Source organism: Cupressus sempervirens, chromosome 3 (assembly GCF_028749045.1).
Source record: "Cupressus sempervirens isolate cs-2001-9-10 chromosome 3, ASM2874904v1, whole genome shotgun sequence".
Lineage (NCBI taxonomy): Eukaryota > Viridiplantae > Streptophyta > Pinopsida > Cupressales > Cupressaceae > Cupressus > Cupressus sempervirens.
Window position 1 is genome coordinate 834405647 of NC_143120.1, and position 23854 is coordinate 834429500.

The window sequence follows — 23854 nt, forward strand, 5'->3', positions numbered from 1 at the left end:
TGGTTCTACATCTAATATTTATCAAGAAAAAACCAATTATTTCAACAAATTGGGTACTTAAATTTTTTTTGAATGCTCAATTAAGAATGTTGCATATTGTTCTCATGTTTTCACACCATCGCCCCATTGCACATGGGGACTCCTCTTTTCACTTTGGCAATAATAGTTGTCTCTATTAGCTTTAGTTGGTAGTGATTTCAAGTTCCTTGAATTGATAGGCTTAGATTGATCAAGTCTAGATGCAGGTCCTTAGGAATCAAGTTTGTAAGAGAAGTGGAGTTACGAGCAAGAGATCCAACACCCAGCCAAACCCTAAGATGGTTGAGTTTGAGATGATGGTGAGAGAATTGATCTAAGCCTAAGTCTTATCACCTAGAAAGCGTGAGGTTTGGATTAAAAAGATGATAGGTTGAAAGCGGAGAAGTTTGATGTTACAAGAGCACTTGGTGTTACATCCAAATTTTTAACCTAATTTAAAATATAGCCATTGAGGTTCACATGAAGTCAGTTGACACTTAATTTGGTTATAATCCTATGAAATGGTAAGATGGTTAGTCGTTATAATTTCAAAATGAAGATAACAAGTTAGTTGATCATTTGTCATGAATTCATGGAATTGAGAAGATGGTTAACCGTTGTGATTAATTATGATTAGATAATTTATTATAATAATATAATTTAATTGTAGAGAACTTCCTTGCAGGAAACACATCGAAGGGGTGGAAGCATTGTCAAAAAAGAATTAAGCATAGGAGCATTACCATCACTAGGCAGATGGGTTGAGAACCTAGCGACTTGAAACGGGATACATCTGTGGGACCCGCATGAGCTATTTAAATAAATAAATTGAGAAATATAAAATAATTGAGTTAAAATATAATACATACCTTTAGAGATTGTTTATTAATTTTTATCTTATCATTATAATAAACACTTACATACAAACAAATAAATATAAAAATGAAATGGCACCAATAAATTATAATAATATAATCTAATGATGTCACCTCATCAATAGACTTATGTGAACGTATATAAGAACATATTACAATAATAAAATAAAGTCTATAACTCTTCAACTCCTCCTTAATTCTTTTCCCTCTTTATTTCTCTTCTTTTCAAATCGGATTAATGTTTGAATTCAAATGGATTTCTTTCTTTGAAACCGATGGGAGCCAAGAAGTCACGGCTTGCTCTTTAAATGGAAGTCGTGAGGGAGGTGGCAAAGAGACCTATTCTTTCATTCACCTGTCTACCTTTTTAGAAGATCGGCCTTCCTTTAACTTAAGTCGTCCTTCCATTTCTAAGGCGTTCATTGCTCTTTTAACAATTTTGGCATTGAATCCACATAAACCTATGAGCCGAAGTTCCTTCCATTTACTTCTAGTCTATGCATCCAATTTGCAATGGTTATTCTACTGTAAGAACTCAGACTTTGGAGTAAGTATGCATTGATACGTTTGCAACAAAAGAGTAGAAGATTCCAACTCGAATTTCAGGGAACTCAAGCATATCCAATGATTACATCAGGTCATGTATGACATTTCCATATTTTATTTACCTTCCAAAGCAGCCAATCAAGCGTCTAAGCTATTTATCATTTCAGATTTATTTTCAAGAACTAATATGAGATGCTACTTATTCAATGCCCTTATTATCAGACCTTTTTCCTTAAACTTTTGTAATAAATTAGATACAACCCTTATGGAAGCATATTTCCAAATGTGTTGAAGTTTGGAATGAAATATACTATCCAAGGATATTTTCCAAATAGTTTCAAGAACCTAATCTTTTGGTCACAGTTGAGATAAGCATACTAAGCAATGAATCTATGCATAGAATGGATTGCAGCAAGTTTCAATATTTATCATGACGATATCTTGTTGATATCTTGTTTCAAATTCCAGATTGAACTTCATTAAATTAGCCTTGCTCATTACAAGTGATAACCAAGTAACCATAGTATGGATCCATAAATCATTTTGCCACTAGATAATAGAATCGATTCTGAAATCTTTAAGAGAACATAATCATGTAATCACAGATTGTGAAATGCTATATGCATGGAATCTTCTTGTATAATTGATAGAACTAGTTGTTCTAAGAATTCTGAACACTTGGGGCTCACTCGACTGTGTAGCAAAGGAAATGGGTGAAGAGGTGAGAGAAAGGAATCTGCAATAACATGAAATAGTAATCAGTTATGACATATCAATGTTTATCATTTTTTTTAATATGAATTATTTAATAGCTCATGCATGATCCTGTTAATGTAACTCCTGTTGTCAAGTCGGGTGGTGTAGATACCAAGATTGCTAGGTAGATGATAGATGTTCCAAGTCCAAATTTCGGGTAGGGAGGGCCTTTCTCGTTAGAGATTGTGTGGGGAATAAGTTAAGGTCCAAGGTTGGGTGGTTAAGCCCCTAACAATGTACATGCAAGATGAAGGTAAGAATAATTGAGTTTTATCATCATTACAGTTACTTTACACTTAGTTGCGAGAGAGAGATTTATCTGATGGATTGTTATCTCAATCTTTTGTTTATATGAATATTGAATATAAGCATATCTTTTAATCTTAAGTTGTTGCCACAGTAAAGAAAATGGAAGGAAAGGAATGATATAGTGATATTTGAAGCCCTAGATGATACCGTGGTATCTGAAACCCTAATTGATACAGCGATATCTGATGCCCTAAATAATCCAGTGGTAATTGAAGCCTTAAGTGATACAATGGTATCTAAAGCCCTAAATGATCCAATGGTAATCGATGCCCTAATTAATACAGTGATATGTGATGCCCTAATTTTATATAGTGGTATTTAATGGTAATCAACATTTGATTTTGATAAAGCAGTATTGGATGGAAGTCGTTATATGATATTGTTATAGTAGTATTTGCGGACTAATCTGGGTGATTGCAAAAACATCCCTACAATGATTTATCGATTCAAATTCCCTAGTATGTGGATTTTAATTTCTATAGTAAATTCCTAGATAGTGTTTAAGTTCTAGTGAAGAAAATTTTTTCTAACTGATTTTAACGGTAAATCTCATTCATATGAAAATGACTGATATAACTATCTTCCTATGAAATTGAAGTAATAGCTGTATTTCTTTGAGCATCTAAATTGTTAATTAAGACCTCGGAAAACTGTTACACTTGGTAAACATGAGGTGAAGAAGAGATGTTAAAAGTATGAAGTCAAGATGCAACTCAGAGAATGGACTTTGAGTGTGAAAACATAGAGATGAAATGCAAAAACATGATGGAATGGATACGAATTCACCCAAATAACTTTGAGAAAATAAGAAAAACAGGAAGGTGTATGTTTGAGCCAACTTGGACTCGTGTCCAAGGACAGAGATTCCAACCTGCCCTTGGATGAGGTGGTCCAAGGACCCCTGATTTCTGCCCTCCTGAGTCCAAGAGAATTTCTCTCCTTAGACATGCATTATAATATGAGGTTTCTATGGCGCAAAATACCACTCCCTCCCAATTTAATCTTGTTTGAGCTAATGAAGATATCAACTTCCAAGACAAACATGAAAACCAGACTTTAGGTAGAGTGAGAAGTTATGATCAGGTCTGAACTCAAAATAAAATCAATAAGAACTTGTCACAATGCAACTAAGAAGAAAGTTTGGAAGTTACATTTAGGTGAAAAAGAAGAGTGAATTAAACCATTTTGGGGAATTTGAAGTCAGGATTCAAGGGAGGCAACTTGGACATGTGTCCAAGGACTGGTCAGATTCGGACCTGGCCTTGGACACAAAACCTTAGGTAGAGTGAGCAGCTATGATTAGGTCTGAACTCAAAGTCAAATCAGTAAGGAAACTTGTCAATATGCAACTAGGAAGAAAGTTGGGAATTGAAATTTACTTGGGCTGAAGAAAGAAGTGAACAGAAACCATTTTAGGGAATTTGAAGCCAAGATTCAAGTGACGCAAATTGAACTTGTATCCAAGAACAGATCAGATTCCAACCTGGCCTTGGACAAGCTTGTCCAAGGATATCCAAAATTCCACCTTCTACAAGAGGCCACACTTTCGCACCACTTTAATTCCCAGTTTGAGTTTGAGGGTTTAGAAGCCATAACAAAACTAACTCAAATGAATAAGAAGTCAGTTTTCCTACCAAAATCAGTAAGATCTGATTTTCAATGCTAGAAACCTTTGCTATGATCTCAGATTTGGGACTGAAAACTCCACTAAAGCTATCAATTCCCTAGATGTTAAGTGGCAAAGTGAAGGATCAAACATGAAAAGAAGAGAAGTTTCAATCAAAAAACAATAAAGGATGTAAGCAAGACACTTGGACTTGTGTCCAAGGACAAGTCAGATTCTAACCTGGCCTTTGATATGCTTATCGAAGCATCTCAAAATTCCTGCCAGGTTATAAAAGTCCAGTTCAATCTTGAAACTAAGCTGTCCACCCCAAAAACTTCCATGTTGAAATAGTTGGAAAATGGTTTTAAGGCTTAGTTACCGATTTGGATGTGGATCTAGAAGTGGACACAAGATGCAGGAATTTTGTTTTGGCAGTGAGGGGGGGATGCATATGGATGCGCGCATATACAAACACACACACATACAATTCTCCTATGTATACACAAAGAAATATAGAGAATTTAAACATTTGATAGCTTCTAACTTCACCAATACATATCCAAATAATCAATAAGATTAAAATACTTTCTCTATATATATTTTTTAAATATATATAATAAATTTATATTACAAATTACAAATATTATATATATGAATAATTTATTATAATTTATTATAATATACAATATATATAATTTAATATTTATATTATAAAATAACAATTGTTAGTCAAATGACAAATAAGATCAATCGCCCAAGATGAATGACCAAACACAAGACTATATTATTAATATATTATAGTAGGAGCTTTGTATGTTGTTCCCCATCCCTAACCACAGTTACAAATCTCACTCAATCAAATGGTCTAAACCAATTAGACAGATTCTGTAGACCGAAGAACCTACAAGCTGAAAACGTTGACCTGCAATTAAATAGGAATAGAGACCGGATATGCTCACTCTTAACCTAGATAGGGTGGTGCGAACATAGATGCTCTCAGCAGCTCAAACTTCAACTTTGCACAGGCTGGAGGTCAGGCTCGATTTGTCTTTTCTTGTTTAACATACAATTGAGCTTTGCACGTACCAAGTGAAAATATACATACACATCCTGTACGCTTCTGCTTTCGGATCCACATTTGGAGGCATTAACATTTGAATCTGTCCCGAGACTGAGTGCATTGGTATCCAAGTTTTAAGGATAAGAATTTTCATTTTACATTCAGCTATTTAAACTTGGAATGTGAGGATGGTGTTGAATAAATGTTTTAAGATAATATGAATTTAAGAATACAAAGTTTGTAAGAAGCTTCATATACATTTCTAGGAGTTAATGAAATTAACTCCTTTGTTTTGCAAGATAAACTATGGAAGATGGAGAACTTGAAAATAAGAAGAGGCTGTGACAAGATGAAACAAGAGACTTCAAGTAAGAAGATGTTTCGAGGTCGAGGATCAAAGTAGAATTCAAGGAACAAGTTGTAAAAGATAATGATAAAGGACACAAGCAGGAGGATAAGATTAGCATGTTCAATCAACTCATCTTCAACCAACAAAGGTTCTCAATTGCATGTAATCAATCACTCCAAATGTAGATGAGTCCACATAATGCTTTTGCCTAACCTATTCTTTAATTGGCCAATAAAAGTTGTGTAATTTTCTTATTAGCCGACAAGTTGGCGCTTTGATGGAATTGGTCAGCATTCAATGCATATAGAAGTTAGTTATATAAGGGCTTTGTTGGATAAATCTTGGCCCTTGATCTTGAATTCACTAGAAGCATCTTTTGTAATTGAACTACAATAAACGACAAGGCCTTGCCGTTTGTAAAGTGGAGAGACTTGTTATAATTGTTGCTATACGACAAGCAACATTGTTCATGATTCCTTGTTGGCATCCATAGTGCATTAATTGTATTGTTTTGGAGTATATTATGGTTTCAAATTTAACCATCTAGATTAGATTTTATTTCATGTTAAGTAGAAGAAGTGTAGACGATTGGAGGTAATTGTGAATCTATCTTTGTGATAACCCATAATAATAAATGTAATTTCCAACACAAGAAATTAATATTTTGTAATAATCATTATAAACGAGGAAAAATATAATTTCCTACCCAAGAAATTTATATTTTATTTACAAATGAGTAAATAAGAAAATAATATGCATATTACAAATAATAAATAACTAAATACTAATAACAACTAAAAATAATAAAATACAAACAAATAAGAACCAAAAACTAATAGCATTGACAAAAATAACAAATTAACTATTACTCTCAATACAATTAATTGCTCCCCAAGAGACACGATTGGTCAAGAAGGCAGTCATATATATCAAACGTGAACCGAAGGTAGAAGGGACAGAACAGAAGATCAATGTGAGGAAGCCCAACAAACTTTGGCAAAGAGCATTCACGTACAGGCAAAGAGATCCGGAAAGGAACGACAAACTCCCAAGCACCAAGCTAAGCAAGACAGGGATCCATACCGTCCCATTATCCAACACACACATGAATATAATTTATTTAATTGAAAGCAAGAGAATATCATTGACAGTGAATAAGACATTGCACAGGGCAAGGAAAACGAATCTTAGGAAATGATCAAAGATATCATACACCTCTCCAACATGGATAATATAACTGCAGATAAGACAACTCCTGGAGGTGTAGACAGAGCCGGAAGCCATCAATTTCGTGAATCCAAAGCAAATTGTAAAGAAATGAATAGTTGGAAGTGCCTTTAATAGAAAGGAAGAATAGAAAATTAACAAGAATGACCATCACCAGTGTCGACTGTCACAAGTCATCGCCTAAGCCGCCTCCGACTCTAAAATAGCAGAGAGCCAGCAAAGGATATAAAAGAGGACTAATATAAAGAATATACTAAGAGGATCTGGCATTGACCAAACTGGTATGTGAACTTACCATTAACAAAGGGAATTCCTTAATCATTAAGGGAATACTTAGAGAGCATCTAGTTGGATGCAGAGCCTCTCTTGAGGACATCAAAGATAGAGGGCATTCTAGGGTGAATGTTGGATTCCAAATAGGAATCCTAGGGAAGGGATTTATGAAGAATCTCTTAGAGGCAATATATATATTGTAGTGGTCAAACATATGCATGTCAGAGATGAGAGCCTTGGTAGAGGTGGGATCTTTACCAAGTGAATAATCAGAGATCCCAAAAGAGGCCTTGTGAAGATACTTTTTAATGACGATTACTTAATCGGGAAGCAATTCTCCCTAGAGGGTTAGGTGATTGGAAAGAAGTCTCTTCTAAAGGATTAGGAAGGGTTAGACGGAGTAGTCTTTATATTATTAGTTTCATGTTTCTATTGTAAATTTCATATATTTTCCATTATACTAACGATTTGATGCAAATTCCTACTCTCAATCCAAATCCAGACAAGGGGACATTACAGTGGTATCAAAGAATAATCCTACCACCCTATGGATAAAGGCTTATGCAAACTCACGAGAGAAAAACAAAGACAACAGTGAATGACTTAGCAAATGAAGTGAGGTCATATATGGAGCAAACCATCCAAACCACTCAAACTCTATTAAACCAAACGGAGAAATCAAATCAGGCTCTCCTACAAGCCTTACAGAACATGGGAAATTCAATCAATAATTTAAGAAATCAACCAAACCTGGGGAGAGAAACTAGTTCAATCCATTCTAAAAATAATAATATAACTTCAAGTCTGCCCCAACCAACATTCCTACCTAGAAGAACAAACCTAAGAGAAGAGTATGTTAAAAGAGTGAATAACGAGGCAATGGACGCCTTATCTAGGAGATCCCGCATCAACAATATTTCTTGCATTTCAGGTTGGAAAGATGATATAATAGCAGATTATGCTAAGGATCAAATTGCAACCGAAGTACTGGAAGGGAAGGTATCCAATGGAAATTTTAAGATCTCAAATGAAATCATCTTCTACAAAGGGAGGATCTATTTGACTCCAAAATCTAAGGTGAAAATGATAATTATGAAGGAATATCATGACAATCCCTTAGCAGGCCACCCTGGATACAACAAAACATATAAACAGATAAGGGAAAAATATTCTTGGAAAGGATTAAAAAGAGACATACAAAAATATGTACAAGAATGTAGAATTTGTTAGCAAAACAAAGCTAAGCAATCACACCCTGTAGGGCTATTACAACCATTACCTATTCCAAATCAAAAATGGGAAAGTATATCCATGGATTTCATAATAGGGATTCCAAAGGTTCAAGGAAGAGACAACATCTATGTGGTGGTAGACAAACTCACAAAATTTGCACACTTCTTCCCCATCTCTACAAAATATAAAGCACCTCAAATCACGAAAGTATTCTTTAAGGAAATTTTTTGTCTCCATGGATTACCCAAGAATATTGTAAGTGATAGAGACAACAAGTTCCTTAGCAAATTTTGGCAAGAATTATTTAGACTAGCAAGGACTTCACTCACCCCTAGCACCAACTATCACCCCCAAACCGATGGTTAGACTAAAATCGTAAATAAGTGGATAGAGGGATATCTAAGAAATTATGTCACGGGACATCAAACGGCTTGGATCAAATGGCTACACTTGGGCGAGTATTGCTATAATACAACACATCATATGTCCATAGGGATGAGTCCATTCAAGGCATTGTACAGATATGAAGCTACTACATTCGGAGACCTAATCATCCTTAAAAGTAGAGTACCCAGTGCACAAGAATTCATTCAAAGAAACATTGATATTTTAAAGGAATTGAAAGATAATTTACATGTTGCACAAAACCAACAAAAACTCTATGCAAATAAGAACAGAGTAAAGTGATCATTCCAAGAAGGGGATCTAGTGTACTTGCGATTACAACCCTATAAACAATCATCTATTAAGAGGAATGGAACTGAGAAACTCAAACCTCGATTCTATGGACCATATAAAGTAATCAAAAGAGTTGGAGAAGTAGCCTATGAGTTGATTTTACCTAGCAATAGTCGAATCCACAACATATTCCATGTATCCAGACTCATGAATGTTTTGGGCCAATAGATAGCACCCTATGTAGGACTTCCCCCACTAGATGACGAGGGACATCTCATGTTGGAGCCGGAACTAATTCTAGATACCAAAGAAAAAGCACTAAGAAATAGAACCGCGTGAGAATTCTTAATCAAATGGAAAGGATTGCCAGATGAAGATGCTACTTGGGAAAAAGAGGAAAGCCTCAAATTTGCTTGAGGACAAGCAAAATTGAGATGAAGGGACTGTGATAACCCGTAATAATAATAAATGTAATCTACACAAGAAATTCATATTTTGTAATAATCATTATAAATGAGGAAATAAGAAAATAATATGAATATTACAAATAATAAATAACTAAATACTAATAACAACTAAAAATAATAAAATACAAACAAATAAGAACTAAAAACTAATACCTTTGACAAAAATAACAAATTAACTATTACTCTCGATACAATTAATTGCTACCCAAGAGACATGATTGGTCAAGAAGGAAGTCATATATATCAAACATGAACCGAAGGTAGAAGGGACAAAATAGAAAATCGATGTGAGGAAGCCCAACAAACTTTGGCAAAGAGCACCCATGTACAGGCAAAGACATCTAGAAAGGAACGACAAACTCCCAAGCACCAAGCCAAGCAAGACAAGGATCCATACCATCCCATTATCGAACACACATGGGAATATAATTTATTTAATCGAAAGCAAGAGAATCTCATTGACAATGAATAAGACATCGCACAGGGCAAGGAAAACGAATCTTAGGAAATCATCAAAGATATCATACACGTCTCCAATGTGGATAATATAACCGCAAATAAGACAACTCCTAGAGGCGTGGACAAAGTCGGAAGCCATCAATTTCGTGAATCCAAAGCAGACAATACAGAAATGAATAGTTGGAAGTGCATTTAACGGAAAGGAAGAATAGCAAATTAACAAGAACAACCATCACTAGTGTCAATTGGACAATACTCACAAGTCATTACCCAAGCCACCTTCGACTATAAAATAGCAGAGAGCCAGCAAAGGATATAAAAGAGTACTGATATAAAGAATATTTTAAGAGGATTGGGCATTGACTAAACTAGTATGTGAACTTACCATTAACAAAGGGAATTCCTTAATCACTAAGGGAATACTTAAAGGGCATCTAGTTGGATGCAGAGCCTCTCTTGAGGACATTAGAGATAGAGGGCATTCTAGTGTGAATGTCGGATGCCAAATAGAAATCCTAGAGAAGGGATTTATGGAGAATCCCTTAGAGGCAATATATATATTGTAGTGGTTAAACATATGCATATGTCAAAGATGAGAGCCTTGGTAGAGGTGGGATCTTTACCAAGTGAATAATCAGAAATCCCAAAAGAGGCCTTAGGAAGATACTCTTTTATGACGATTACTAAATCGGGAAATAATTCTCGTTAGAGGGTTAGGTGATTTGAAAGGAGTCTCTTCCGAAGGATTAGGAAGGGTTAGATGAGGTAGTCTTTATATTATTAGTTTCATGTTTCTGTTGTAAATTTTATAAATTTTCCATTATAGTAACAATTTGATGCAGATTCCTACTTTCAATCTAGATCTAGACAAGGGGACATTACAATCTTTCTGAAACTCGCCTAATTCATACCACTATCGATTTATTGATTGTAAGCTTGCATTGTGTGGTCATATGGAAATGTGATAAGCTTTACTTTGATTATTGATTGCATATTGATATGCATCCATTAATGTTGCTAATGTGACGGTAATAGTTTGAACATCTTACATTCACCTTAGGAGATCACACTAGCTTGGTCAAGTTGATGACAAGATCAAGTCTAGTAGAGTGATAAAGACATTCACAATTTCTTGCATTCTAGGAATACAACAGCTTTTTATACCCTTTATCTCCCTTTGCAGTTTATTTGATTAAAAGCAACTTAGAAGTCATTATTGCCATATCTTTCACATTTGTAAAGTTGATATCTATTGAATAAACACCGAAGTCCCATTGTGATATTGGGCATATCACATCATTACAACTGAGTGAAAGTCCACAACTAGGAGGAATCTTGAGGTTGTCTCATATGATCGCACAATCCATATACATTGTTTATCATACGAGCATCCTAATTCTAGAGAGAGTTGGAGAGTTAGTGTTTTATTTGGAATACTAAGCATTTGATTATGCATGTTGAACCAGTCATATAACTTACACCAACACATAATTGCTTTAGAAAATTAAGATTTCAGAAAAAAATCAGTACATAATCATTAAAGTAATTATGAAAGAACAATTATAATGTACTAACCTCACGATATAATTTGCAAGATTGTGCTTCAATGCAGGAACTAAGATGCCAAGCATTTTTGCAATCTGTACCAACAAGGTAGAAAGAAAGAAATTATATTTATATCCACAACTTACAAACACAAGTATAGCCAAAACAAAAGCAAAAGAAAGAAGTGCCTGAAGCAACTATCATACCAAAGTAATGTAAAGTTTTTCTTTAAATGTCCATTTCATGAAAAAGAACTAAACAAAACAACTAAGAAAAGATGAAAGAGTCAGTGTTGTATCATAACCAAAATGAAAGAAAACAAAAATTAAGGTGAAGAGAAGATGAACAGGAACATCCACATCTTTTTATTTTCATTTTTAACTAGAATGTAATTCATACGAGTTGTGTTGGTCATATCTCATTATATAAAATTTAATCAGATTACGCATTTCCATCCTGTGCTCACTTACACTATCAAAATAAAAATGCAACATATTTGTCAATTTTAATCTCAGCCATATTCATCTCATAAGGCATTACAACTTTGTATAAAATTTATCAACTTTAAAAACTTTCAACATGACTAATCTCAGATATGATAAGCTCAATGACTGATTGGTGCAGGTAGCTGTACTTCTGTGTAGCATACACAAGCAAAAATGATGCCAGGGCTGTCTATATCACTCTCTCCTCAAAATTAATTCTTAAATAGGTAGTGCATGTGTGCAAGTATACGTTTGCAATCATTCCATCAATGGTTGAAAACGGTAACCAGAACATAAACACACAAATTTCAACAAAACAACATTTTTTTAATTAAAATATCAAAACTCACAAAGATAGCATATAAGGCTACAAAACATTCAATAGGCAATGAACACTAAAAGTTCCTAATACAACTCTAGAAAGAAACACTGAAAAATTTATGAGATTAGTACAGCTATAAATACAATGAAACACAAGGGAATTCTACACAATGGAAAAACTATGGCGAAACAATTAACAGTGATGTAAGGATTTCCAACAATGGAATCAACCAAGAGCTCACCTAACATTAAAGGCAATGGAGTAAGTTGGGAGGGAATTCCTAGTGACAATGACATAGGATTTTGAGATCTTCACTAACTTCAACAACATGAATTAAGATCTCTTGAAATACCCTTGAAATGTTTTTGCTTCTTCATAAATAATGTACTATTAACACAAATTGGTGAGACCCATATTAAGATATATGCTCATATTAGGGTTGCAATATCTTTGGCTTATTCTGACAGATTTTGCAAACACAAAACAGATGACAAAGAAGACATTTTTTTTTTCTGCCACGGATCCAATGATGCTCTACAATTCTGCTTCCAGAAAAAATGAAAATGTTACAAGTTCTGGTAAGGAAAAGTTATGAGTTCTACAAGGCCTCCTATGGACAGCATCTTCCAAGATGCACACCACAGGCTCTATATTACCAGTTCTAAATGAATTACCTTGTATAACAATGTGACTATGAATGCAAAACAACCTATGAAACCTCAACAAGGGAATAACTGCATATGATGGACAGCTGGTCCGTTATTCTGACTGAATTTTTACCAATATCAAAATATTGTTCACACAGGTAATAAATACACCGAGATTGAAAAGATTCAGTTGTATACAACAATCATTCCTTGAGCATCAAAAACACTCATGTATGAGCAGAAAGATCATTCACCTATCTGTTATAATAATATGCTATTTATTTCTCATGTTTGTTCGACAAATACGAGTAATGGATATCCACAGGTCTAGTTTACTTTAATGTGGTCAGATTCACAAGTAATGTCCCCATTCTTGCAACTTCCAAAGCATCAATTATTTTCAGAGGTTAGCCTGTTATCAGTGGTGTAATTGTGCCTTTGTTCATTCTCCCTCCTATTTTCTTTGCTTTTCTTGTCGTGCATTTGTTGTTCTTTGTCCTGCGGCAAGTTGTTGGACTCACACACTCCCATCATGAAATTTTCAATGAGATGATTGTCGGTTATATATAGACCCATTTTGGGGTTTACGACTTCACCAACAGTACTATCAGTGTGAAGCAAGGTTGCCCTCAATCCCCTACCTTGTTTGGGCTTTATATTGATGGGATGGAGGCTTTTCTTTAGGAGCACTCACTTCCAAGGGACAACTTGTTTATTACACCAAGTTATGATTACTAGCTTGTTCTTTGGAGATGATGTGATCCTCCTGGCTTCCTCTCCAAAGGTCTTATAGAGACTGCTTGATGACCTTGCTTCTTTTTGTGACTCATAGCTGCTGGCAATTAACCTGGGAAAGGAATAAATAAATAACAAGCAATTCTAGGAAGACAACATTTAATGCACAATGGGCATTCATTTTACCCCAATCTCTTGCTGAGTGGGCTTACATAGTGAGCATTTATTACCCCACCTTCCTAGACATGTGCTTTTTATTGGTCCATGTGGACCAACTTATTAATTGTAGATTCTCTTTTCTTGGCATAACCCTAATCAGGGCTAATGTGGCAAAATCAAGGCCATTAATTTTGTTTTGAAATTGACCACCCATTGTAATGTGAAACCTATATAAAGGTGTCAATTCTCATTAAGGAACAAAATTTGGAGATTATTGTTTATGGGCTACCAGGATAAAAGAGTTATCATTGCAATTTGGTGATTTATTGATGCATTTTGGTGCTTGCATGTTCTCTTTGTTCCCTCACATAGATTAGAATTGCATTTTGGTGATCGCATGGTCTCTTTGTTCCCTAACTTCAAATAGATTTGTTTTCAAGAAGTTAAATGAATCTCATAGATAATAGTGTTATGGTGAAATCTTCTTGCTCATACCTTTTGTTCTTAGTTGATTGTTTACCGCATAGGTTAATTAAGAATTGCACACAGACAATGAACACGAACACGGACAGCAGAAATCTTCTTATTATTATTCGCATATGCAAAACAGTACATTATGCTTCAATGATAAGATCTCCTGATTACAATGCTTCCCGAAGGGGTTATAAATACTTTCCGAAGAGCTTTCCCGAAGGAGTCCGTCGGCCATATACAACATGTTGCTACATAACAAAAACCTTTCCGAAGGGACCCGTCGGCTGATACACAATTTCCTTCCCGAAGGGACCCGTCAGCAGATACACAATTTCTACCAACGACATCATTCCCCCAAAAAGAAAAGTCATCTCTTGACGACTATTACAAAATCTCTAAGACAAATCAACAACTAAAATACATTGACTGACGAACTGGTCTTCAACACTGTCACCTTAGCCAATCTGACATCTGACCCTGATAGCCACCTGTGCCGCTTTCTGCCTTCCAATTCCGAGTACACTGAACCAAGTGTCGCTGCATTGCCTCCAACTGGATGATTAGCTCCTCCCGAGCTCTCTACGCATCCACCAAGACAGCCTCACGGCCAACACCTACTCTCAGTGCCTTTGGTACATAGACACTCCATGCCTGCAGCAGCTCTAAGTCTTCTCAACTGGTCAGACTCCCAGGACTGATATCCGCAACGACTGGGGGTCCAAGGGGCAGCGCTCCCGCGGGGTCCTGGGGCTAAGCTGTTGCTATTGCTGTGTACGACTAAGCTGTTGCTTTAAACAAAATTTCCGTACGGTGAATAAGGACCCAAAATCCGTACGGTAGCTTTTCCCTTCAATTTTTTTTTTTTTTTTTCAACTTTTTTTGTTTTGTTTTTTTTTTTTTTTTTTAAATTTTTTTATACTGATCTTACATATGTACAATATTTACAGTACTTACAGTCGTTCTTTTCTCAGTTGTTCGTCCATGGAGGTGCGTTATTTCTTTCATGGTAGACATTCATCTTCGACCTATGCATTGTGTCGGCCACTTCCTGTCCATCTACCATCCATGATTTTATTGTTCCATTATCACCCACTTCTCGAATCTTGTATGGCACGCTGATCCATTTCACCTGGAACTTGTCTGGTTTGATCTCGTTTTGTCCGTCATACTTCAACACCCACTGTCCGAGTTGAAACCTGCTACGCCTGTTCTGTGTCATCTCCATATCGCCCAGTTTGTTCCCGAAGCTCGCTACCATGGACTCCATCAGCTACCCCTTCTGTCCGTCAATAATACGTCCACTCCATACTGCTGCAACTTTTATTAAACCTTTCCGCTTTGTTTCCTGTGCAAACCGTATTGTGTGTCTTCCTTGCTACCTGTACCTTTCTGCTATCTCTATGGTTCGACGTAATACTTTCTTCCTGCGCGGTCGTACAGTGGAATCTTTCCTTCTTTTGAGTCTGTACTGTATATTCTTTCCTTCAGCTTCATTCATACCCGCGTTTCCTTCTTCGGCTTCTCTATGTTGCTTCAAACATTCATTTCCTCCGTCGGCTTCTCTTTGTTCCTTCGGACATTCATTTCCTCCTTTTTTACCTTCGTCGATCCTTAGCATATTACAACTCGGAAAGAGTTCGTAGTCCTCTATCTACCAGTGGTAAAGACCATTTACTGAATCCAGATCGTCATCTCCTTCCAATCGTAGGACTCCCTCCTGATCGGGTTCCATACTCTGCCTCCTCTCATCGTCTTCTCCTTCGAAATCCGACGATAGAGTTTCTTCTCCAACCATCTGAGTGTGTAGATCGATGACATACTTTTGGCCTTTGCTTTCAAGCGATAAAGTATTTTTCTTCCAATCGTGTTTTGCCTTGGCTTGTATCAACCACCCCCTGCCCAGAATGGCATCATATCCTCTCCGCTTCAGTGGGATCACGACGAAGTCCAACAGGAATGGTTGTGTTCCAATCGTTACTAGTTGCGCTGTGAGTATTCCCAATGGCTTGATTCCATGTTGATCAGCTATTAACAGCTGGAAGGTAGGTGGCCATAATGTCGGCTGTCCCAACTTTTTCCAAGTATCCTCTAGTAGCACATTGACACCGGATCCTCCGTCCATGATCGTGTCCGTTAGCACCATCCCGAGAATGCCCATTTCAACAACCGTCGGATAGCATTCGGATGAAAGAGCTAACAGCATCGGGTCTTCTGCACTTATACCCCCTGTTTCTCCTTGTCTTGTTCTACGGGTTGCTTAGCACTCGGGACTATATTTGTGAGGGTCGTACGGAGTTGCGGCGTAGTGAGCAACAGATCATTTATCCTGACGGGCATCTCAGCTTGCAATATTTGTCGTACAATGTTCTGTTCTGCACAGTTCCTTACGGAGGTACTTGGTGTGTCCTTCAAGTGTGTTGTTTCTGCCTTCTGGATCTCTGCCCGTGCTTCCTCCAGTCTCTTCTTTTCTTCCGCTGGGTCAGGGTATAGCTTCGCCTGCTTCTGAGTGATTGCCAGAACTTCTTCCTCATCCATCCCGACAGTAATCAAGTTGACTCCGGACTTCGGGCACTTAGCATCATCATGATCGCCAGGTCCACACCATCAACATAGCAACTTCGGTGTGTTCGTCATTGTGCACTCTCGGGCGAAGTGACCCCACAAATTGCATGCGCGGCATTGAACAATTGGCCGACCATTCGCATCGTACTGAATTCGACTCCTTCCGCCATTATTGTTGTTGCCGTTATTGTTGTTATTGCTATTGTTGTTTTGACCGCGCCAATTATTTCTATATCCACCTGATGTGGCACCTTCCGTACTTGTGTTCTCGTTCCCTCCTGACGGGGATGCCTCCTGCGTCAGGAACACTTGCTGCGATGTTCTTGTTTTCAAATTGAAAGGACATTCCTTTACCGAGTGTCCCATAATCTGGCAAATCTCACAAAATTAATCTTTTGGGCAAGATCCCTTCGTATGGCCTTCTTTCTTGCACTCCGTACACCATAGGTCATTGCCCTTAGTCTCCTTGTTCATGTTTTTGAACTCCCTCATCATCCGAAGCATGTCCTTCTGAAGAGAACGAACTTTCTTGCTACTGCCTTCATCGTCGCTGCTATCTTCTCCTGAAGGCTCATCGTCATCTGAATCGGATGAGCTGGTCTTCTTCTTCTTCTTCTTCTTTGTCTTCTGTTCACTTTCGAGGTTCAATGCCCGATTGTATGCTTCAGTATATGTTGATGGTGGCACGATTTTCATCATTTTCCGCAGCTTCGGGTGAAGGCCTTCAATGAACCATCTTTTCTGGAGCCCATCTGCCGGCTTATTCTCCATTTTATTGATTAAGTCCTTCAACCTCCTGGCGAAAACCCGTACTATTTCATTCTTCTTTTGCTTGGTATTGAATATCTCCGCTACAATTTCATTATTGTCACGCAGAAGTTGAAATTCTGCGATGAACTCCTTAATGTTATCCCAACTGTTTAACTTTTGTGGATGAGTATCAGTAAACTAATCAATCGCAACACCCCGTAGGGTAGCAGGAAATTGTCGGATCCATTCGTGTGTATCTGTTATGCCATTTGCCCTCCAGATTGTTTCACATGTTTTACAATGTCGAATGGGATCAGTTGCTTCATCACCATCAAATTTAGGCAACTTTTCTTTCGGACCTGCCATTATCACTGTATGTTGGGGGTTTTGTTGTGTACCTGCGTTGTTTTACACTCCCGCACTGTTTTGAGCACTCGTGCTGTTCTGAGCGCACTCGTGCTGTTCTGAGCTCCCGTGCTGTTCTGTACACCCGCGCTGTTTCCAACACTCACGCTGTTCTGAACACTCGCGCTATTCTGCACTCCTGCGTTGTTCTGCACACCCGCGCTGTTTTCTACTTCCGCGCTATTTTCAACACTCGCGCTGTTTTATGCTTCCGTGTTGTTTTCAACACCCGCGCTATTTTCGACTTCCGCACTGTTTGGTGAAGAAGAGGGTTCGTCAACTGAAGTTGTTCGTTCCGAAAGTATATCTCGGACGAAGAGGTCACTCCACGCTCGTGCTCCTTCGGCACTTCGAGTCGTGCGAGTCGATCTCCTTCCGTCAAGATTCTCTTCTCGTGGCGTATGCAGGTTCAGAAACTCCTCCCTCGCTTCTTTCACCAAAATGAGCCGCTGTCGAGTCTCCTTCAACAATCCTTCAGCACTCTTGTTTCCGTCGGCAATCTTCTGAAATCTCCTTCAACGCTTTGTCTGCTGAGCCAAAATTAAATTTTCCTGCGCAATGCGTATGTCATCCTTTTCCTTCAACTTATTCTTATTCTTGTTCAACTGATTCAACATTTAATTCATATCCGCCTGCCTGCGTACCAAGTCCATCGGGCAATGGCGCCAAATGTTTACCGCATAGGTTAATTAAGAATTGCACACAGACAATGAACACGAACACGAACAATAAAAATCTTCTTATTATTATTCGCATATGCAAAACAGTACATTATGCTTCAATGATAAGATTTCCTGATTACAATGCTTCCCGAAGGGGTTATAAATACTTTCTGAAGAACTTTCCCAAAGGAGTCCGTCGGCCATATACAACATGTCGCTACATAACAAAAACCTTTCCCAAGGGACCCGTCGGCTACATAACAAGAACCCTTCCGAAGGGATCCGTCGGCTAATACACAATTTCCTTTCTGAAGGGACCTATCGGCTGATACACAATTTCCTTCCCGAAGGGACCCATCGGCAGATACACAATTTCTACCGACGACATTGATTACTGAGTATAGTGTAAGGTTGGATCTAAGCCCTTATGTGGATGCTCTACTTCTATCACTAACAACCATTGTTTGTTATGATAGTGTTCGCTATGATATGAAAATTATTTGCACAACCATTGCCAATTGCACCAGCTTTGCATCGTTGTTCAATTTGGCGATACAAAGTTTTGTAGATTTCATCGTAGCAATATTCATCTTTCAAGTTCTTCAGATTAAAATAGTTCTCTCAACCCTAATCTCATGTAATGTCTCTATTTTCCCCAGCATTGGAGTTTAAGGGACTAACCTATTATTGTGATCCTCATAGGCTAATTATTGTGGATAGAGGGTCTTCTGTGGCAATGGATTGGCTTGGGAGGGTCTTATCTTCTCCAGATTTCAGTAAGCTATAGGTTGGTCTTCGTTGGGCTCAGATTGGACTTCGTTTGGGCTTAGTTTTGTGTACTTACTATTTGTGGTAAGTTGGTGTTGATCGAGATGGACCCTTTCTATTTCTGGAAAGTGCATTTGGTCACATGGAGAAATAATAAGTATGATTCCTATTTCAGACGGCATATTTAAATGATGAATATTTTGGTAGTTTTTATATTTTAAGTGGCCAAATTATTATTAATTATTAAATGGCTTCTTACAAAGTTATAATTTAACTTTATAATTTCACTTAACTTGAGAGTTGAGTTATCATTGGAAAGTGCAATTTATTAATTAGTCAAGCCAAGTCAAGTGAGAGAATCTAAAGGAAGCTTCTCATTAATGTTGTGTGGAGAAGCTTCTTGAGTGAAGTTGCATTTTGGCAACAAAAGGGAATTTGGAGGTTATAAATACAAGTTGTTGAGAAAAGCATGCTTGGATATTTTATTTGCTTTTGATGCCTTCATGGCTTTTTCTAAGTTCTGATTTTTGTGCCCTTGCTGAAGTATAAGGGTCCGAATTCTAAGTTGTTCCATTGGATATACAACTGAAGTATTGTATATTCAAATCTAAGATTTTGTTCTAAGTTTGCATTAGCAATTGTGTTGAGGTGTACAATTGGCCATTTCACCTACTGTTTTACAGTGGCTAAGGAGAAGATTAATTATTGGAGCTGATTATTTTCCAACCTACTGCTGAGGTATAGTAGTTTTGGAATTTGAGTCTTGTAGATCAATTTCTTAAGGTTTGCATCTTCCATTTATGTCATTGTTGTTGTTTGGAAGAAAGTGTGTGAAATTCTGAGATGCAATTTGACTCAATGCTGATGTAAATTGAATTGAGAGATAGACATGATGCAGTTCAATTTTTTTAAGTTACATGGCATAGTAAATCAACTGCAAATCTACCATTGCCATTGAATTGAGCTTGGTCATCATCAGTGTTATTATAAATTGCCTAACCTTAGTGAATGTGATATAGTCGGACTTGGAGTTCTTTTCAGTAGTATTGGCATTATATGCTAAATGTTTTGACGTAATGTCAAAAGTCAAAAAATTAGTATTTGTTAGAGCTATAGCCAAGCAAGGTATTACAGTGGTATCAGAGCGGTTTCTTGCTAGCCTGCAGGAATTGGGCTCAGTTATTATTTTGGTCAGTGCTTACTTTTGAGATTGTCAAATTAATTTTGTGAATGGTATAGTGACATGGACGGTGATAGGAGATTCATTCCAAGTAGATATTATACTCGCAGACGACGTACTTCTCTGCCTAGGGATGGAGAATCTAAGATACAATGTATTGTAAAATAGTCAGATGATGTAGTTGTTGGCATGAGTTCCTAGGATTATGCATTTGATGGTGATGCGATGATAGTGAGAGTAGGAGCATGCAATGATACGGTCATATCCGCATTGGCGGCTATTTTTGCGTCGATTGAGCCATCTATGGAGGAATTTAGCGATATGCACGTAGTTGTTGATGTGTGTTCTGATGATGGTGCACATGTTGATGATTATGAGTTCTCATCAACAGCAGATTCGGTTCAGTTTTTTGTTGTGGAAGTTAGTATTGTTCCTATGTCCGCGTATTTGGATGTGGCTACACCTATTGTTGATATAGTTGGCATGAGTTCATGGGGTTCGCCTATAGCTAGCTACATCTTTTTCAACAATTATTGGTGATAAGCAAGATTCCCATCCAATATATATTATGTGGGTGAATACAGGGAAGAAGAGGATGGATAGATCTTCTATGGAGTTGTGGTTACAGTCTAACTTCTACATCATTTGCACAAGTTTTGGGTGTGAGGTTGTAGGACATGTGGTTGGTCCTGATGATGCTAGGTTGTAGTTGGTTTAGCGTCTACAGAGATGTCACACAGTTCTTCATTTGGGTTCCAAGTGGAGGTTGGAGTTCACTGTATTGTCGGATTGCTTGAGGACAAGCAATCTCGGGGAGGGAGGACTGTAATGTCCTCATATTTTCCAGCATTGGAGTTTCAAGGATTAGCCTATTATTATGATCCTCATAGGCTAATTATTGTAGATAGAGGGTCTTCTATGGCAATGGCTTAGCTTGGGAGGGTCATATCTTCTCCACATCTTAGTAAGCTACAAGTTAGTCTTCGTTTGGCTCAGATCGGACTTCGTTTGGGCTTAGTTTTGTGTACTTACTATTTGTAGTAAGTTGGTGTTGATCGAGATAGACCCTTTCTACATTTGGTCACATGGAGAAATAATAGGTATGACTCCTATTTCAGATGGCATATTTAAATGATGAGTATTTTGAGAGTTGTTATATTTTTACAGTATTGTCAGATTGCTTGAGGACAAGCAATCTCGGGGAGCGAGGACTGTAATATCCCCATATTTCCCAGCATTGGAGTTTCAGGGATTAGCCTATTATTATGATCCTCATAGGCTAAGTATTGTGGATAGAGGGTCTTCTATGGCAATGGCTTAGCTTGGGAGGGTCATATCTTCTCCACATCTTAGTAAGCTACAAGTTAGTCTTCATTTGGCTCAGATTGGACTTCGTTTGGGCTTAGTTTTGTGTACTTACTATTTGTAGTAAGTTGGTGTTGATCGAGATAGAACCTTTCTACATTTGGTGACATGGAGAAATAATAGGTATGACTCCAATTTCAGATGGCATATTTAAATGATGAGTATTTTGGGAGTTATTATATTTTTAGTGGCCAAATTATTATTAATTATTAAATGGCTTCTTGTAAAGTTATAGTTTAACTTTATAATTTCACTTAAGTTGAGAGTTTAGTTATCATTGAAAAATGTCATTTATTAATTAGTGAAGCCAAGTCAAGTGAGAGAATCTAAAGGGAGCTTTTGATTAATATTGTGTGGTGAAGCTTCTTGAGTGAAGTTGCATTTTGGCAACAAAAGGAAATTTGGGGGTTATAAATACAAGCCTATTTGTTGAGAAAAGCATGCTTGAATATTTTATTTGCTTTTGATGCCTTCGTGACTTTTTCTAAGTTTTGGTTTTTATGCCTTTGCTGAAGTATAAGGGTTTGAATTTTAAGTTGTTTCATTGGATCTACAGCTGAAATATTGTAGATTCAAATCTAAGATATTGCTTTGGGTTTGCATTGGCAATTGTGCTGAGGTATACAAGTGGCCATTTCTCCTACTGTTTTACTGTGGCTAAGGAGAAGATTAATTGTTGGAGCTGATTATTTTCCAACCTACTACTAAGGTATACTAGTTTTGGAATTTGAGTCTTGTGGATCAATTTCTTAAGGTTTGCATCTTCCATTTCTGTCATTGTTGTTGCTTGGAAGAAAGTGTGTGAAATTCTCAAATGTAATTTGATTCAATGCTGATGTAAATTGAATTGAGAGATAAATATGAAGTAGTTCAGTTTTTTTAAAGTTACATGGCATAGTAAATCAAATGCAATCTATCATTGTTATTGAATTGAGCTTGATCATCATCAGTGTTGTTAAAAATTGCCTAATCTTGATGAATGTGATTTAGTCAGCCTTGGAGTTCTTTTCAGTAGTACTGGCATTGTATGCTAATTGTTTTGACATAATGTCAAAAGTCAGAAACATTAGTATTTGTTAGAGCTATAGCCAAGCATGGTTATTACATCTCATTTACTTTCTCCACATATCACGAAAAAACCAAATAAGTACTTTTATTGCCATGTCTTTTGAATAATTCCCATAACTAGTCATCTGAATCATCTTGAGAATGAGTATGCAAGTCCCCTCCTAATACCATCCCATTGCATCAACCATTGAGCTTATACACAATCAAGAATTGATATAAAGGAGCCATGGAGTCAATTGTGTAATCTTCCACAATCTTAGCATACACATTATTTTCATCAAGAGAGGATAGGATGTCTCAACATTTTATTTGACTATTGGTAAGGCCATAAAACACACATCAACAATACCCACAGCAAGACAAGTATCTATAATACTTTGGTGGCAAAGCAAATGGTAAAAGTTGCAAGAGCTAAGCATCTTGCCCAATAGTCAACAATGATTTCTTGCAAACTTTTGAAACAAAATTCTGTTATTTCATGTTCATTAGCTTGCATTATCTCTCTTATTTTTCTCAACCGTGCAGTTCAATTCATCATTAATTTCTCCTAAACACGCATAGTCTATATCAGCATACCTAAACATATTGATAATGGACTCAATGAAAATCAAAACATATTCCAGACTAGCCCACCACTCATCATCTAGGATTAACGCTTTTACTTTTTGGGCACATTTTGTTCTTGACTAGCTCCATACACACCAAAAGTTGTTCATAACCATGAAACTCAATTCTTCTTGCACCTTCACAACTCATCTTAAATGGTGTCAAAAATATGTCACATATCAATACTTGAAAATTAAAATAAAAAACTATATTAAAATTTAAACTACCTTCAACCATTCCAACTTGGACAAGGTCCTCAGGATGC

General features: G+C 36.9%; 1 protein-coding gene across 1 annotated transcript in view; it reads right to left on the reverse strand.

The window, feature by feature from the left end:
• Positions 1–23854, reverse strand: part of ERA1 (Prenyltransferase family protein) — a 301285-nt gene that overhangs the window by 108367 nt on the left and 169064 nt on the right. The window contains exon 8 of the mRNA XM_089822091.1: positions 11432–11496. Within this exon, the coding sequence (XP_089678217.1) occupies positions 11432–11496 (65 nt within the window). The remainder of the gene's footprint in view (positions 1–11431; positions 11497–23854) is intronic.